Genomic DNA, 19,864 nt, shown 5'->3' on the forward strand with positions numbered 1-19,864 from the left:
CTTAGCAGCAGCAGCAGGGTTAGTAGGGAGTAGATCTACTGGTTAAATTCAACTATTACACAAAAGGGAATTCTCAACTCTTAAGTCAGTTTTACAGTACTTGGTTCCTTGTTCATAATACAATATTGTACAAGTACCAACACCAAAATTTTATTGACTTTGTATGTATTCCATTCATCTATAAAATGTATACCTGTGGCGGATTCATTTTGATATTTGGCAAAACTAATACAGTTATGTAAAGTTTAAAAATAAAATAAAATTAAAAAAATAAATAAATAAATAAATAAAAATTAAAAAAAATATTCTTAAAAGGTTGTGTTTTTAATGAATAGATTTGTCTTTGGATAAAATCTTAAAACATTTTGTATCAGTCTTTATTTTAATGTTATAGAGCTTCTTAGTAGGATTACTCTCTTTCACTAAGAACCAATGTAATCCAATGAGACACAATCCATTTGACGGAGCTACAACTTTTGGATGTTGAGTTTTCTGAGCAAATCTCTTCTGAGATTAAAAAAAAAGAGAGCGAAAACAACTTGGTAGCATGTACATTTGCTTGACAGATGAAGTTAGATGAAGCAGAATTTTAAAAATAGCAATGGAAAGCAAAAGCTATATCCCAATGCATGAAAACCCATAACCATTCTACAGGAAAAGGTATTCAAGGTGCATCTCAAGGAAGAGAAAGCTGTGTATGGATACAAACTAAACAAATTGCTTGCCATCTTCTGGAGGGCAAGGAATCATACGAGAAAAATGAAAAAAACACAAAGCACAGAGGTGTACCTATTTGAATTTCCCAAAGGCTGACACTTATTTCCTCATCATATTATGGAGAAAATAAGAAGGAATATTTTTATCTGTGCCACTGATGAGGAACAATGTACACACAGCTCAGGATAGGCTCACAGTTACCTTTGCTACTTTTGAGCCATGACTCAGCAGTTCCATTCCATGCATAAATCTCTTATCAAATATATGACTGAAATATGAGTTTAAAGAACCCCAGCTTCCCCGCCTTCATTTGTGGGAATGTTCCTTACAATGCAGTTTTTAACTATATGAAACAGAGTGTTCCTTTAGATGTACAAACTTCCCCATCATGTAGTTACGATAAGCAAAGTGCTGAACTATCAACAGATTTTCAGGCAAAAAGTACATAGTGACACACACTCTATGTAAGAGCAACATTATTCCACTAATTGAAGTTCCTGCTTCTTCCTACTTGTCATGACTGCTCAAGCCTTCTATGGTCAAATTCTATAAACAGTTATCGAAAATGTAAATGGAAATTTATTAATAAGTTTTGAAATAAGATGGAAACTTATTTTAAAATCTATCAAATAATATCTTAGCAATAGATTATCACATGAGATTTTCCTTAATTGAGGACCCCAGGTGTCACTAAAAAATAAAAACCTTCAGCAATTTTTAGGAGATTAGAGACTTTAAAGACTCTAAAAAGCAGAAGGAATAAACAAAACTGGAAGTTCTCAGTGAGGCCTTTAGGTTTTTCCTCTGTTAGGACCTGTTAAGGTTCTGTCAAGTCATTAAGGAATAATGATAATGTGAGATGCCTTGTTCAGGTAGATTATATCATCTTATTTCTCTAACAATAGAGATCTTAAGACATGTTAAATTAATAATAATGCAGAGTTGCAGAGCAAAACTGGAAAATTTTGTGAGTTTCCTTTTTCTTGTTCTTTTTTGTTGGGACAGGGTTCTTTCAGAGGAATGAATATTGACTACAAGTAAGGGGAGGAGCAGGTTGGAGCTGAAGATGGTAAAGAGAGAAAACAGAGTTCTCCCTATTTTCTGATTTGCAAAAGAGGAGGGATTTTGTTTGTATGTTTGTTTGTTTTGCTTTGCAGCCCAGAACCTCCAAGATCTCTCATTACAGAACTGAGGGGCTCATTTCTGCAAAGTTATTTTTACAGAAGACTCTCTAGAGGCCCATGGGTTGCTGAGTAGATGCTATAATATAAAATATATAAAATGACAGCTTGTATAATTTTTATAATTTTTCCTGACTGAGAACAGCATGCTTGTCAAGTTGGGGAAAACACTGATACCTGAGTTGGATGTTAGTTAACTATGTGAAACCAGGATTTCTATATAAGCAACATTAGTAGTATCATACTTGAAATTATGTGAAGTTTTAGCCTTTAGAAACTTTAGAAAGTTTTAATGATGACTTTTAAGATACGAGAGACTAAGAACATCATAAGAAGGATATTTGGTAATTTATCTCCATATCAACATATACATACATTCACTGTATTTGCAAAATGTTACTAGATATTTTAGCAGTAAGGAAGGAGAAATAATGAATTGGATAAGATCCCTATTTGCAAAGATCTTATAATCTAATTGGAAAATAAAGCATAAGCACTTGAAAAGTCAAAGCACAAAAGTCACATAACCAAAATAGTAGGAAGGACAGCTTGATACATTAAATAATTAACGATCAAATTAGTGTCTAGACCAGAGGCTATTACACCTGGATGTGCCATTGAAATTATGTGGAGAAGTTTTAGGAAATTAAATGCTTGAACTTTACCTAGACCTCTTGAACTAAATTTCTGGGCAGGGCATGGGAGGATAGAGGGCATAAATTAAGAGAAGGGAGATAAGTTGAGGGAAGCAAGACCTGGCATTTTGGACTCTATAAAACTCCCCAGTAATACTGACAAAAACAGTTCGACACAGCTCAGTGGAACAGTATTTGAGAACTGCTGTCATGGGCCAGGATGGCACCACTGGGCAAACATATTTTTGCCATTACAAGCAGCATATAGACTAAATGGGCTTTGAGTTATGTGGGATTTCAGCAGAAACTCTCAATTCTCTCCATCTCCACCTCTGTGATGCTGAGCACAGCAAAGGTGAGAAAGACTAGACTACATCATGAGAGTGAGAGTCCACCATGGAAATTCTTACACTGAATTTAAAAAGAAAGATCTTGCCACACACAGAAGAAGAGCTCACCAGGGAAAAGGAACAGCATGTATTCAGGAAAGTAAAACTGGGTTTGAAGCATGATGCACTGAAGAGTCGTTCAGAAGACAGGGGTCATACAGGGGAATGCTGGACTCTGGAGAGGATCAGATTTCTTCTTTGAGTTCCATTGTGTTTTTATTATGGAAAAATGTCAGTGCCAAGTCTAAGATTTTATGTCTCAATTCAATAAACATTATGCTACTTTTGCTTATTCATGTTACATCCAAATAGTTAGTGTCTTACTATATTCATTATAATCTACACATCTAGGATGCATTCTTGGCTGTGAAAGTTTGTTTCTTTTTCATATTCTTTAAAGATGGTTCTAGGTTCTTTAGTCAACTTCATTCAATTCTCATACTTAACAGCGAAAAGCCAGGACTGCACTGATCTGATATTGGTGACGAAGTATTTGTTCACAAGATGCCTTTGTTCAGAATGCCAGAAAGCAAAAGTGAATCTCCAAGACGATTATCAGTGTTACTGAAAATTTAATAGTTGGGGCTTATGCAACTTGAATTAAATACCAATATTTTGGTTACCTGAGTGAGTGATTCCTGGTAAGATCAGGTTGACGTTCCTGCAGAATTTCAAAGATGTTGGGCTGGCGCAGAAATGCAACAATCTTGTCATTGTAAGCTGGAAAAAAAAAAAATATATATATATATAGTATGTAACAATATTTTCAAATCTGTTAGTTTTATTCACATAAATCCAGACTTCTTTTGTTTTCCTGATTAATATTTCCTGTATTCAGAGTCATAGTTTAGAGCCCCTGTGCTGTGCTTGGTTGCTCAGTTATGTCTGACTCTTTGAGATCCCATGGACTGTAGCCCACCAGGCTACTCTGTCCATGGGGATTCTCCAGACAAGAATACTGGAGTGGGTTGCCATGCCCTCCTCCAGGGGATCTTTCTAACCTAGGGATCGAACCCAGGTCTCCTGCATTGCAGGCAGATTTTTTACTGTCTGAGCCACCAGGGAAGCCCAAGAATAATGGAGTGGGTAAGCCTATCCCTTCTCCAGGGGATCATCCCAACCCAGGAATCAAACCAGGGCCTCCTGCATTGCAGGCAGATTCTTTACCACCTGAGATACCAGGGAAGCCCTTAGAACCACTATAGATAACTAAATTCCAATTTGTGTCTGTCCTGCTGTATGAGTATTGGACTTAGATGTTAGGCATGATTGATTTATGCACTCATTAAACTCATTTGATGAGCTATATTTATTATCAAATTGCAAGATGAGATCACCAACAAGATTCTAGATACTGATACTAATACTGATTCTAGACACTGAGACTTATTACTAAAATCAACCTCATAAGCAACTGCTAGAAATGGAAAGCCATCTTCTGATTAAATGTCAGCCACCCACAGGGGTAAAGAGGCAGAGCAAGAGTTGCCAACAGCAACTACTGAAATGCAGAGGCAAGCCATTCCCAAATTCTAGGTGGAAATAAATGCCACTAAGTCACAGGGTAGCTCTTTACCAAATCAACTACACCAACAGCTACAATACAACCAGCATCATCAATTATGTACATAATATTTTAAAAGGAAAATCTATATCGTAGTTAAGGTTGGCTAATGTCCATAGAAATTTTAAATGTAATTAAAATTTATTAAAGGCTCTGCTAATATTCTTTTATCAAGAAAACTAATTTGCTTACTTAAGATAATTCATCTTCATTACATTTCTATTTCTAATCTGAAATATAGATACATTTAAATCACAGAACTGAGTATCTGAATCCTCAAACACCAGAGATTCTAGTTCAGTTAATACTCTTGTGTTCATAAATATGATCAAGAAACATGCCTTACTTAAAAATATCAGTCAAAAGAAACATAATTCTCTAGTCATCTGCCACTTCAAATTTTAACTACATCATGCTTATCGTAGTTAAATGTGAATGAAATTTTAAAAAATACTCTCTGCTAAAATGGAATCTCATTATTGAACTCAATGTGTCCTAACTGCACTTTTCACCACATATAAATAATAAACATACTTTTATAGTTGAAATCTTATCACTAGATTTTTACACTTCATCTAAGATCAGAGACTAGATAATTTTTAAACTACAATTTTATAGTACTTAAAAATTCTATGTGCAGTATTTAGCATCAAATTAGTAATTATACAATAAATATAGACTATTTGATTTCTACTCAGAATTTCTTCTTATATCAGTGGTTCTCAAACTTCTTTAGGACATGTGCACTGCATTATATTTCATGGTAAATCTTTCTTTAAAAAATAAAAATTTTAAGATAAAACCAGACAAATGAAGAGCTGTTCAAATTGAAAATGGAACAGCCCATTTGCCAGCCTATCCATTCCATCTACCTTAGGGGCTCGAGGTTTGAAAACTGATCTACTTCAACCTCACCATTTTACTAACAACTCAAACTGTTCTTTAGGCCTACTGGCCTGTATTCATTTAATATATTTTACAATTTTTTGGCACTTTTGCTATCCTGAATTTGCCACAAAACCCCTTAAGAATGTGCCATCCTTACTACTACAGGCTCACACACCATTTAAACTCTGTCTCAAGTATTGGATATATATTAAATAAATATGTTTGTCCAAATGCCTAATTAAAATGGCCACACAACCCAGTTGCTTTAACAACCTATTTTTCCTTAACGTCAAGAATCTAGCATAAAGACTTCACACAGAAAAGGCAGAGTAGTATAAAAATTCTCAGCCTACAGGATTTTACAAGACATAAGTGTTTGATACTCAAATCAGTTTTTTAGGGATAATGCAACTGTTCCTCGGTACAGAGAGGCTGACAACAGGGAAGTATCAGCAGAGAATGCGTGGTGCACACTGACATGAAAGCAAACATGAAGACTTTGGGGAAGAGGTGACATACCCACTGGAACCATGTCCTGGTACTGCGGCCTGCTGACTGTATTGAACGTACTCGACGGCCTGGGAAGAACTGGTGGTCCTGCATGTCGAGAATCTTCTCCTACCTGCAGACATAAGCAGTGTTTATGTTCTACACTAAATCCCAGAGTACTTTACAACGGTGTCCTTAGCCAAGTTGTTCAGAACACCGACAACGAGCATTGCTAAGTACCAACTGATCAGAACAGAGGCTAGCTTGAAGAGCGGACACAAGACTCTCAAAACCTCTGCTTCAGTTGCTGAACTGAGGGGAGCGGTTGGGGTATCCATGTCCCTGAGAGGGGCCAGGGCTGTGACTACTGACCAAGCATACAGAAGGAGCTCAATATGCCTATGGGGATGTGGATGCTGAATACATGTTCCTCTGAATTAACTTCTACCTGACAGACCACAGACCTGCAACAATATATCAGAGAGAACACTTGGGTGCGACAGAATTCACTGGGGCAGTGCTAGGATATGCCTTCTTTTGGCCAAGCAAGTCAGGGAATCCCTTGCCTCAGCAGAGGAGGAGCTGAAGAGCAGCAGTCTTCGTGAGGGTTTCCGAGTTGAGTATTATCTCCTCAGAAGCAATTTTACGTGCTTATTAGTGCACCCAGAGCAACAGCTCTTTCTGGTTTGAACCTCCCACACCAACGAGCTAATCATAGCAGGTGTGGAGGAGCTAAATAGGGTTGCCCCAACCCAAATTAGTTTTTTTACCTACTATAGACTTAGAAACTCATATATATAAGTAGATAAACAAAAATGTCCATTAATAGTCTTACCAGAAAACTCTAACACTGCTTTAGCTTCTGTTTTAGCATTTTCCCCCCACGTTACAGAAATATTTCATGACAACAGTAGAACAATCATATGAGAGAGTTAAAGAGAATAAGAGGCAAAATAACTTTCTGGATTTATAAATTTGTACATTAATTTTTTAATGAGTTTTTTATTTTTATATTTTTAAATTTTAGTTAATTCGTTTATTTTTAATTGGAGGATGACTGCTTTACAATATTGTGTTAGCTTCTGCCGTATATCAACATGAATCAACCACAGGTGTACATATGTCCCCTCCTCCTGAGCCTCCCTCCCACCTCCCACTCCATCCCACCCTCTGGGTTATCACAGAGCACCAGATTTGAGCCCCCTGCATCCAGTAAATTTCCGCTGGCCATCTAATTTTACATATGGCAATGTAGATGTCTCAAAGCTGCTCTCTCAATTCATCCCACCCTCTCCTTCCCCTCTTGGGTCCACAAGTCTCTTCTCTATGTCTGCGTCTCCACTGCTGCCCTACAGATAGGTTCGTCAGTACCATCTTTCTATATTCCATATATGTGTGTCAATATGCGATATCTGTCTTTCTCTTTCTGACTTACTTCACTCTGTATAGGCTTTAGGTTCATCCACCTTACTAGAAATGAGTCAAGCATGTTCCTTTTTATGTCTGAGTAATATTCTGCTGTGTATATGTACCACGACTTCTTTATCCATTTATCTGTCAATGAACATCTAATTGTTTCCATGTCTTAGCTATTGTAAACAGTGTTGTGATGAACAGTGGGGTACATGAGTCTTTTTCAATTATAGTTTCCTTAGGGTACATGGTCAGTAGAGGGATTATTGGGTCATATGGTAATTTTATTCCTAGTTTTTTAAGGAATCTCTATACTGTATGCAGGTCAAGAAGCAACAGTTAGAACTGGACATGGTACAACAGACTGGTTCCAAATTGGGAAAGGAGTACATCAAGGCTATATATTGTCACCCTGCTTATTTAACTTATATGCAGAGTACATCATAAGAGATGCAGAGCTGGATGAAGAACAAGCTGGAATCAAGATTACCGGGAGAAATATCAATAACCTCAGATATGCAGATGACACCACCCTAATGGCAGAGAGCAAAGAGGAACTAAAGAGCCTCTTGATGAAAGTGAAAGGGGAGAGTTAAAAAGTTGGCTTAAAACTCAACATTCAGAAAACTAAGATCATGGCATCTGGTCCCATCACTTCATGGCAAATAGATGGGGAAACAATGGAAACAATGGCCATCATCAAAAAATCTGTAAGCAATAAATGCTGGAGAGGGTATAGAGAAGAGGGAATCCTCTTGCACTGTTGGTAGGAGTGCAAGAGGATTCTTGCATTTGGGCTCCAAATTTTCTTGGGCTCCAAAATCACGGCAGATAGTAACTGCAGCCATGAAATTAAAAGACACTTGCCTCTTGGAAGAAAGGTTATGACCAACCTAGACAGTATATTAAAAAGCACAGACATTACTCTGTCAACAAAGGTACCTCTAGGCAAAGCTATGGTTTTTCCAGTAGTCATGTATGGATACAAGAGTTGGACTATAAAGAAAGCTGCGTGCAGAAGAACTGATGCTTTTGAACTGTGGTGTTGGAGAAGACTCTTGAGAGTCCCTTGGACCGCAAGGAGATCCAACCAGTCCATCCTAAACGAAATCAGTCCTGAATATTCACTGGAAGGACTGATGCTGAAGCTGAAACTCCAATACTTTGGCCACCTGATGCAAAGAACTGACTCATTGGAAAAGACCTTGATGCTCGGAAAGATTGAAGGCGGGAGGAGAAGGGGACAACAGAGGATGAGATGGCTGGATGGTATCACTGACTCGATGCACATGAGTTTGAGTAAGCTCTGGGAGATGGTGATGGACAGGGAAGCCTGGCCTGCTGCAGTCCATGGGGTTGCAAAGAGTCAGACGTGACTGAGAGACTGAACTAAGTATAAAAGACTTATACTATTCTCCATAGTGGCTGTATCAATTTGCATTCCCACCAACAGTGCAAGAGGATTCCCTCTTCTCTACACATTCTCCAGCATTTATTGTTTGCAGATTTTTTGATGATGGCCATTCTGACTGGTGTAAGGTGATACTCATTGTAGTTCTGATTTGCATTTCTCTAATAATGAGTGATATTGAGCATCTGTTCATGTATTTGTTAGCCATCTGTATGTCTTCTTTGGAGAAATGTCTGTTTAGGACTTCTGTCCACCTTTGGATGGGGCTGTTTGTTTTTCTGGTATTGAGTTGAATGAGTTACTTGTATATTTTGGAGATTAATCTTTTGTCAGTTTTTTTCACTTGCTATTATTTTCTCTAATTGTGAGCATTTTCTTTTTACCTTGTTCACAGTTTCCTTCACTGTGCAAAAACCTTTAAGTTTAATTAGGCCCTGCTTGTTTATTTTTGTTTTTATTTCCATTACTCTAGGAGGTGGGTCATAGAGGATCTTGCTGTGATTTATGTCAAAGAGTGTTTTATGTATGTTTTCCTCTAAGAGTTTAACAGTTTCTTTGAGTTTATCTTTGTGTATGCTTTTAGGAAGTGGTCAAATTTCATTTTTTTATACATAGCTGTCCAGTTTTCCCTTCACTACTTAATAAATCAATACTTTCAAAATAAAGTTTCTACTACTACCCAATCAAAGCTTCATAATCATTTTATCACACTGCTTCAGTTAGGTGTTTGGTGACGGTTTTTCTAAATGCCCTAAAGTGGAAACGTTGTCCCCGTCCTTCACTGCCTGTTTATTCTTCAGAATGTTCTCACTCATTCTTCAAAGTGCAGTTCAAACAGCCTCTCCTCGATAAAGCTTTCCCTTCCCTACAAGCTGATGTCAAATGCCACCTTCTCTGACTGCCATAGCACTTGGGGGACATTTTAAAAGCAGCTGCCATTATTAACAGTCTATAAAGCATTTTTTCACTTGTATTGCTATTCATCTGGATTATAGTTAGTTTTATATATTCTCTCTGTCATTTTTTTGTATACCTCACATTAACCATGTTTCTACACTACTGGTGTTCAATAAGTATTCATTTGTTGGATGGAAGAGATACCCAAATTTCTACTACCTGGAATATTTGCTAAATGAGTCTAAGAGAATGGCTGGGAAGACCTGTGAATGTAACTAGAATTTTCCCACTGCACTTCTCTTGAGTTATTGGCTTTGAGAAATGAGGCCAATATATATATGAAGCCAATGAAATCTCCTCTTGGGGGAGATTTTGATCATTAACTACATCTTGTTCGTCATTCACCAAAGTTATCGTTTCAATCTACCAATATATACTTTCCATTCTGTCAGTAAGGTGCCTTTTGTCATCATTTCCTAGAATAGCCAAAGTTCTTCTTGACACCCTGCTTCTTCACACCAGACCATCAGACTGTGGGCAAGTCATGATAGATGTGCAATTACTACAGGATGTGCGTGCTTCCAACAGCTGGGCCAGAAGGCACATTCACCTCAAAGGTTTAACAATGCTGGGGCTAAATGCTGAGACTTTATAGGGTCATCTTAGTGCCACTGCTCAGTTTCCATCCATAAAAAGAAAAATTGTGATTCAAGTTTTAAGGTGGACCTTAGTATCCTTACTACTAGACCATGCTGCTGCTACTGCTGCTGCTAAGTCGCGTCAGTCGTGTCCGACTCTGTGCAACCCCACAGACGGCAGCCCACCAGGCTCCCCCCTCAGTGGGACTCTCCAGGCAAGAACACTGGAGTGGGTTGCCATTTCCTTTTCCAATGCATGAAAGTGAAAAGTGAAAGTGAAGTCGCTCAGTTGTATCTGACTCTTAGTGACCCCATGGACTGCAGCCTACCAGGCTCCTCCATCCATGGGATTTTCCAAGCAAGAATACTGGAGTGGGGTGCCATTGCCTTCTCCAACTAGACCATGAAGTAATTCAAATTCTGAGGCAGAGGAGTTGAAAGAAAGTATAAATAAAGTTACTAATCTCTTGCACGTTGTTCTGATCGGACTGAACAGTCAGCGTCATATGGTGGAGTGGAGATAAGGCAAGTGTCTAAAGGGCACAGGTTGCACAATAAAACCAGGCACAGCCCTAATATGCTACATATGATGTACAAAGTCCAAAGGTGAGAGGTCTATACTGCTTTTTAGGTGAATGTATTAGCATCATCCAGTTTACCACTAATGGTTTATATGACAGCCAGGTAGAGATTTATTAGCTACTCATAAAACATACATATTTTTGTGCATACCTCATCCTGCAATATATTTATATATCATTTTTATATGAGCTTCTTGTGTGTACTCGTCTATGTCTGCACTTTTAACCAGCAAACACACGTGATCCTTAGAGCCAGTATGTAAATCATGAGGGGAAATTCCAAGAGTGGAATTCTGGTAAATCAAGTCCAGTTATTTATTGCATTCATAATCTTTTCTTATAATAGAAGCTACAAAAATATTTGACATACAATATAATACTGAAAAGATGATATGCTCATAGACAAAACCTGGAAAAGGAATGCAGGAAAAGAATCTTAATTCTACTCGTCTAAGGGAATTTTTAGAAACAATGTATATAAAGTGATGATATATGACATTCAAAGCATAAGTCTATTGTTGCTGTTGGTCAGTCACTAAGCCATGTCTGACTCTTGCAACTCCACGTCCTGTGTATAGCACACCAGGCTCTTCTGTCCTTCACTATCTCCTGGAGTTTGCTCAAATTCATGTTCATTGAGTTGGTGATGCTACCTAACCATCTCACCCTCTACTGCCCTCTTGTCTTGTACTGAGGAGAGAATATTTGACATAAAACATTCCTCTTTTATTTATTTAACCTGCAACCGAAAAAGGGAAACAGAAAGAGAGTATTCCTTTTTTCTGTTCTTTTCTGGTTAGGTTATTGGAGAGCCCTCATGTGGTTACCATGGGTCACTGCAAACCAGCAAAGTAGAGTACAGTAGAGCTTTTAATTCTGCCCATTTTCTCTGGGCATTTCATGTATAGAAATCAACTCTCATATGTACCCTAATTTTAAAGAAGATTAGAGAGGATCACAACCTCATAGCCTAGGCTGGAGATTTTCATCTAATTCAGCAATCCTCACTTAAGAAACGTCCCTACCTTTAACCCAATTTTTATCCCCAATTAAAATCTCAGGGACAGAGAAGCCTGGCAGGCTACAGTCCATGGGGTCGCAAAAGTCAGACACGACTGAGTGACGGAGCAAAAGCTATGTTCATTTCTTCCTATGAAGTTGCTATCAGGTATGCCAAAGGGCTCCCCAACACCTTCTCTTGAACACTGTATTGCATTATGAATCTTCTCTCATCACCCACTGAACTTTAAAAAAAAAAAATCTAATTTCTTCAACCTTTCTTCTAATGTCTTAAACTTGCAATTTAGGTTCTATTTGTTTCCAGAGAAGCCCTGTCAACATTCCAGTACTTTTCAGCCTCCAAATGATAGTCTCAAACTAGGAAAACAAAGCAATATGAAAGAGCCAGCAATATTCAATAAATCCCACATCCTGCATTCCTACCAACCAACAGGTCACTTGCTACAGCTGGGACTCACCTCGCCTGCGCTGTGGCTGCGCTGCCGGGTCAGGTGTTGTCGATGCACCAGTGCACTCGTGGGTCTGCTGCTCTGAAGAGGGAGTCGGGGATCGATGAAAGTGGTGGTTCGGGAGTTGTGGTCAACAAAAAATGCCTAGGAAGCAATCCACTGAGTCAACAGTCCATACATGCCACAGACTTGTCCTATTGTTTCACACATTCAGGAAGAGACCCACTTTGGAGCAATAACCTTAGCTCTGTTTTCTTGTAATTTCAAATCTTCGGGAGAATTACTCCTTCCTCCCTCAGGACAGACCAGAACACAGGAAGCAACGCTTAGGCTGGATTCAGAGTGAAGAGAGCAGGAAGGAACATGGTCCCTGTGTTTAGGAAATACTCTTAAGAGACAGTCATCAAGTTAGGATCTTAGAGAAAAATCACCTGATTAGACATTTGGGCTTCTCTTAATTGATGCTAAGTGCATACTGCTATGGGATATTACCAAGTTCTTCTTTCAAACATCATTGACTTCTCTTTTCCTTTTATGCAATCAGCTACCAAGTCCTCCCCCCATTTTCCCAATATAGAGTCTTCTCTATTTCTCCCATCCCAGCCTGGCTACCATTCATTCCATTATTTCAGGACTTTCTCTTAAATGTAAAATTATTAATAGTTTCTCGGTTGGTTCACATCTCTAACAACCTTGATTCACTGAATTGGCACCTCACTATGAGAATATATTTTTCTAAAAACTTTGACTATATCTCCACTCCAATCCAAAACCTCTACTGGCTACCTGTTATCTACAAAAAAAAAAAAAAAAAAAAAAAAAAATCCAACCCTTTGGTCACTTTCTAAGACTCTTTAAAGTCTCCTTATTTGCTCTTCAGTTTAGTCATCAGTTACACATCCAAATTCTATCACATTCAATGACTCTGGGCAAGGCACTTAAGTTCTCTGGGCTACATATTTCTTATAAAAACATGTCTCCATCTCTCCCTCATCCATAACAAACATTTCTTCCCCATAATGTGACAGGAGGGAGGAAACCATGTCTGACACATTTACTGCAGAATCCCTAGTGACATGAAAACATGAATGAGCATAAGCCACTTCCCTCAGTTTCACAGTAAAGTCTGCAAGCAATGTAGAAAGGCCTTTAAAAATTCTTTTTAATTCTAACACTCTTCACAAGAGCTATTTTTCATTATCAGTAAGAACCAAATGGTAGTAAGTTTTCAAAGAAAAATTCATTCAAGGCAATAATGAAGCCCATTATCTCAAGGACAATTAAAAATGTAAATTTTCCATGACCAGGTAAAGTTAATTAGTTAATTTTATCTTTTATCAAAGATAAAAAGGACTGTTAGGAAAGCCTGGGAACTCATTACTGATTAAAATATCAGGACACAAGCTACATGTCAAATAACCTAAATGAGCAAAATAGAACTGACAACTCAAACCGATGGAGCTCCTTTAACAAAGTACTATACCTTAAAGACTAGGAAAGAACACATCTAGATAAATCCCAGGGGCAGATGGTATATTTATGCCAATTTAAAAAATCACCTTTCCATTATGAAACAAAATGTTTCTGCAGATACAGAATCAGGGAACAGGGCACAATAATTTGTAAGTAGCTCCCAAATAGGCAGAAAATGACTTCTTTAAAAAATAACTTTAAGCAGAAAGTGCATTAGAAACAAAGCAGAGAAATAACCAGAACCAGAATCCTTGTTGGCCCTTTTCTCAATGTCTGATTTCTAAGTACAAAGATTAGATTAAATGGAAGTCGTGTAGGAGATGGTGTCATCAACCTTATATCCCTGGGTAATGTTCCCTTTTTTCATAACCTACCAGATGGAATGTCTTACTTCTCTGATCCTGTTAAAAAAAAAATACATCAATTGTAAACCCTACACAGGTTTGTATTGACAGGCTGTGTTCTCAAATGTGACACCAGTTCCTGTTTGATTTGCGCTTCTAATCAACATCGGGATGTTACTTCTGCCACTCTTTAAAATGTCATAAAATAGAAATTCAATTATTTTTATAAGTGGACATTTCAAAATAATATCATATCAATCTCACATCCTCTTTAAGAAGATTAAGCTCTTACTACTTACAACAATAATATGAACCATGCTAAGGGGAAAATGCAAAGAGTATGAAAATAGGATTGCCTACTTACTCTACCTAATTTCTTAGGCATGTTTTGAAGGTGCAGGTGGCCATTTAGAGGTAACAATGATGCACTTGTAATTGTAAGGACAAATGGGTGTGTCCATCTGGGTCAGTTGTGATTTACATGGAGTGTCACAGTATAATTTGATGTTAAGAGGCTTGTCTAAAATCCATTCTCTAAAGAATTATACTGTAAATGCCTTCAGGGTAGGGACTCCTTTCTCACCCTGTTCTCTCTGATAGCTTTTAGGGTTACGTCTGGGAGAAAGAGGGTGCTCAGAAAATAAACTTCCAAAAACTTGAATAGCAGACTCTTGACCAAAATACAAGAAGACAAATGACAATGAACTAACCAAGTATTAAAAATCACATTTTTAAAAAAAAATAAGCATAGAAAGACTGACAAGTTTGAAAAAAACAAATGAGAGAAGTGTGTGGGTATGTGTGTGTGTGTTGGGTAAAACATGTGGAGAACTGAAGACTACAAAACCACAAATAAGATAGAAGGTTTCAAAATATCTCAAATGGACATGTATAAACTACCAAGTTAAACCTTGAGAAGTCGAAGACAAAGTAGTGATTAAATGCTTGCGATCCAGAAAGACAAGCCTGGGTCTGAGCCCTAGCTCCACCACTTACTACTGACATAACCTTGGGCAAACTACTTTTCTTTAAACCAAATTTCTTTTCTGTTAAATAGGGACAGTAATGCCTACATCAAACAAAGGTAAAATGAGATGGTTCATAGAAATTTTTGAAGATAGTCTCTGTGACCCCTTAAATGTGACTTACTATTATTACTATTATTATTACTAATAGTAGTTTTAACTTCTGAGACATTTTTCTAAAGATCATAATTTTTCTCCCTACAGTCTATACACCAAGCTCAAAAAAATGGAGAACCAGTAAAACTGTACTTCCCAGGCTCCTTCTAGCTCTGTATGGCCTAGATTACGTTCTGGCCAATGAGATGTAAACAGGGTGCCACGTGATACTTCTGGACAACCTCCTTACAAGGAGATTTTCACAAGGTGAAGTCTTCCTTCTGTTCTTCATCCATTTAGCTTCCTAAAACAAAGACGTGAACCAAACAGAGCTCCAGCAGCCATACCGAACCTTGAAGAGTTTTTTTGGCTTTAGTAAGACTGAGTGGCTAAGCAAAAAAACTATAAGGAGCTAGGCTCTTACAATTTAAGGAACCACCCTAAAACCTACAGACTACCTACCTCTGAACTTCTTCATATGAGAGAATAAAATCTTGCATATTAAACTTTGTACAGGTTTCTGTCACAGGGTAGCCAAACCAAATCCTAACTGATGCACTGTCTCAGCCCAGATGAACATATAAGCCAGCCACCACCATTATAAATAAGATTTTTCATTATTTCATAAATAATGATGTCTTATTGTTGTTCACCTTCAATACAGTTGGGTAATGGTTCGAGGTTTAAGTGAAACGTAGGGCTGGGAAAGTATAAAGCTGAGATTTGAATCCATCTTCCTGACTCCAAAGCCCAGTGAGCAGTGCCTCCTTCCCCTCTCATCTTTTCTTATTTCTCTTTTTTTCCCCATTCTTTCTTCCTCCTATTTTTCCTTTTGATGTTCTTCCTACTTTCCTCACACCTCACATAGTACTTGAGTTTAGCAAAACATTTACATATTTATTGAATTAGGCCGACAATAACATTCACTTTCAACACTGGCAAGCCCACTACTGATGCTGGACAGCAAACGGTACTTCCTCCGCACAGTCCGAGGACTGCTCCCCTGCTGGAGACAGCGCCGTGGGTGGGGAGAGGTGCTAGTCCGTATTCCACAAGGGGCTCCGATTCAGAGAAGACGGAATGTGTGTATTGTTTGCATGAGCTTTTTAAGCCTGCCAGATGCTTGGGGAGAAGTCCCTGTGAAGACCTGTATGGAAGCCACGCCTAGTGCACGAGCACTGAGGGCAGCACCAGGAAGCAGCTTCTCTGAGCATGCGCTGTGCTCTCCTGTTAACTGTGCGACCCTGGACAGTGCTTTGCTACATCCACTCCAAGGAGATGACTCAAATCCCAACTGAGTTATGGAAAATGTATTCTACTTTAACATGAAGAGGAAAGCATAAACAAATACCACCCAAAATTTAGGCTTGCCATTTCTATTTGTGATGCACAAATCAATTATGTCACAAAAGTAGATCACGTTCCCATAGGATATCCTAAGTAGCTCAAGTCAGTATCAAAGCTGACTGACTTTTTTTTTTTCTTTTTTTTAATTTAATTTGGGTCACTTTTTATGTCATTATTATTGAGTGGTCTGCTTTTATTTATGAAATTTTCTACCAGGTGTTAATAAATACTGCCTGAGTAAACAGTATGTTGAGAATGCAGACCACATTGAAAAAGCAATTGTATCCAAAAATGAATCTTTTTCAGATTAGCCACTAGCTAAGCAAATTTTGAAAACATAGAGTCTCTACTGTTAAGTTTCATTAAGGAAATTCACTCAAGCTTCCCCGTGCTGGACCAACTAGAACTAACAATATAATAAAAAACTGAAAGGAATGCAAATATCCAAATTCAAATCTCATTTTAAAAACTTCTACCCTTTCACTGCTTCAGGGCATGGTCAGAGTCAGAAAATATGAGCTGGTTGGAGCCAAGTGGTATTTTAGTGAGGCCAAACAAAATACACTTCTCTCTTTACACAATTCTTTTTTTAAGTTTCTATTATTTTAAGAAAAGAAAAAGCCATCAGTATTTGTGAAGAAATACCAACCTCAGGCTCAACAAATCTAAGTCACAGAAGTTTGAAATTGTTTCCAGTTAACATTTTGCCAAACCAGGAATCCATATTAAAAGACCATGTAAACAAAATAAAACAAAAAGCACTTGTAACTATGCTACAGAAAGACATCAGATCTTCTTTCTTTCCCTAAAAGAACAACAATTTAAAGATTAGACGTGCTACATACTGAATCTGTTCTAACTTCTACTTTATCAGCTCTATAAAATATTAAAATGCTCAAAAAAGTTAATTGTAATCTAATTTCTATAAAGATTTTAATTTACTCACACATTCTCTCCCTTCCAAAATATAAATCTCCTCTCAGCTCCTGGTCCCCTCTCTAGCATTTTCCCAATTATAAGGAATAAACATGCTATTATTTTCTCTATATTATATCCCAGACAGATCTCTGTTACCAAATGATAGATGAAAAGACCTGAATGATATAGTTTATTATAAGTAAAAAACAATCATGCTAACATTTTCTACTATTTGGTTCATTTGAAGGAATGAGTGGTCCTAAATATCTCATGACATCTGTATCAATCACAAAAAAGTTAAAGAAAGTTATTTTGTTAAACTGTTATGATAAGAGAGCTAAAGTTGAGAGAAAAACAGGGACACAAGGCACTGGGTTAGAGTTTTGGAAACAGCTGATCAGTTAGTACATGCGGATAAGTAAAACATTCCCCACACTTCATACATAAATGTTAGCTCAAGGCAGGGCAGGGCAGGGGGGAGGCAGATTTTATGTGTTGGGAGTGGTGGTATTTAGGTGTTGAGACATATAATACAGGGAAGTCAGTGACATGCTGGGGATGGCTTGGACCAGATTCCATGAACTCATTGTGAAATTTCAAGAAATTATGGTAGCTGGTTGACGATGATGCTGGCAGCCTGAAATTGGCTATGGTGAGAGAATTTACACCATGGAAAATGGCAAATGCTACAGATCAGCCCTCTTCCCCACCACCCCTAAGGAGCTGGTTGCTAAGCATTTACCACTACAGAAAACCAAGGATGAAGTTATCCAAATCAGTACATTTTAGGTGATACAGAAGGGCATTACCATGAAATCTGAAGATAGCATACTACATTTTTTATAAAGATCCAATGCCGGTCAGAGGACAACTCTTTAAAAGCAAAAGACAAAGGCCATCTTCATATTTGAGCAATTCCTTCAAGACTCCATGGTACTAGCATTTTATTCAAAAATACATTCGCAAAACCAAACTCTGCTCTATTCTCTCATTCAGAAAGGTATACAGCCTCAGAAGATTATTCACTTCAGCCTCTTTGTGCATTTGCATGGGTTGCTTTTTGGTCTAACAAGTTTGTACCCCTTACAAATAAGCAAGAGATCCTCTAAAAGTGTGCTATATAAAGGTTAATTTTATTTCTACTTGGAATACTATGTAATTGGAGGTGATTAAACCAGATCATGGCATCCGGTCTCACCATTTCATGGGAAATAGATGGGGAAACGGTGGAAACAGTGTCAGACTTTATTTTTCTGGGCTCCAAAATCACTACAGATGGTGACTGCAGCCATGAAATTAAAAGACGCTTACTCCTTGGAAGGAAAGTTATGACCAACCTAGATAGCATATTCAAAAGCAGAGACATTACTTTGCCAACAAAAGTTCGTCTAGTCAAGGCTATGGTTTTTCCTGTCGTCATGTATGGATTTGAGAGTTGGACTGTGAAGAAGGCTGAGCACCGAAGAATTGATGCTTTTGAACTGTGGTGTTGGAGAAGACTCTTGAGAGTCCCTTGGACTGCAAGGAGATCCAACCAGTCCATTCTGAAGGAGATCAGCCCTGGGATTTCTTTGGAAGGAATGATGCTAAAGCTGAAATTCCAGTACCTTGGCCGCCTCATGCGAAGAGTTGACTCATTGGAAAAGACTCTGATGCTGGGAGGGATTGGGGGCAGGAGGAGAAGGGGACGACAGAGGATGAGATGGTTGGATGGCATCACCGACTCGATGGACATGAGTTTGAGTGAACTCCGGGAGTTGGTGATGGACAGGGAGGCCTGGCGTGCTGCGATTCATGGGGCCGCAAAGAGTCGGACATGACTGAGCGACTGATCTGATCTGAGACCAGATCACCGGTCCGTCTAGTCAAGGCTACGGTTTTTCCAGTGGTCATGTATGGATGTGAGAGTTGGACTGTTAAGAAAGCTGAGCACCAAAGAATTGATGTTTTTGAACTGTGGTATTGGAGAAGACTCTTGAGAGTCCCTTGGACTGCAAGGAGATCCAATCAGTCCATTCTAAAGGAGATCAGTCCTGGGTGTTCATTGGAAGGACTGATGCTAAAGCTGAAACTCCAATACTTTGGCCACCTCATGCGAAGAGTTGACTCATTGGAAAAGACTCTGATACTGGGAGGGATTGGGGACAGGAGGAGAAGGGGACGACAGAGGATGAGATGGCTGGATGGCATCACCGACTCGATGGACATGAGTTTGGGTGAACACCGGGAGTTGGTGATGGACAGGGAGGCCTGGCGTGCTGCAATTAATGGGGTCATAAAGAGTCGGACACGACTGAGCGACTGAACTGACTGACTGACTGACTGAAACCAGATCACCACCACAAAGTTATTAGTTGTTTCAAAGTAATTAAAGGGATGCACCACAAAA

At 38.4% G+C, this 19,864-nt stretch overlaps 1 protein-coding gene across 4 annotated transcripts in view; it reads right to left on the reverse strand.

Moving 5' to 3' along the window:
* Positions 1–19,864, reverse strand: part of HECW2 (HECT, C2 and WW domain containing E3 ubiquitin protein ligase 2) — a 434,970-nt gene that overhangs the window by 75,444 nt on the left and 339,662 nt on the right. For all 4 annotated transcript variants that reach the window (XM_006078135.4, XM_044936746.2, XM_025277874.3 and 1 more), the window contains 3 exons: positions 12,282–12,416; positions 5,894–5,996; positions 3,546–3,642 (listed from right to left, as the gene is read on the reverse strand). In XM_006078135.4, the coding sequence (XP_006078197.3) occupies positions 3,546–3,642; positions 5,894–5,996; positions 12,282–12,416 (335 nt within the window). The remainder of the gene's footprint in view (positions 1–3,545; positions 3,643–5,893; positions 5,997–12,281; positions 12,417–19,864) is intronic.

Source organism: Bubalus bubalis, chromosome 2 (assembly GCF_019923935.1).
Source record: "Bubalus bubalis isolate 160015118507 breed Murrah chromosome 2, NDDB_SH_1, whole genome shotgun sequence".
NCBI classification, from domain to species: Eukaryota; Metazoa; Chordata; class Mammalia; order Artiodactyla; family Bovidae; genus Bubalus; species Bubalus bubalis.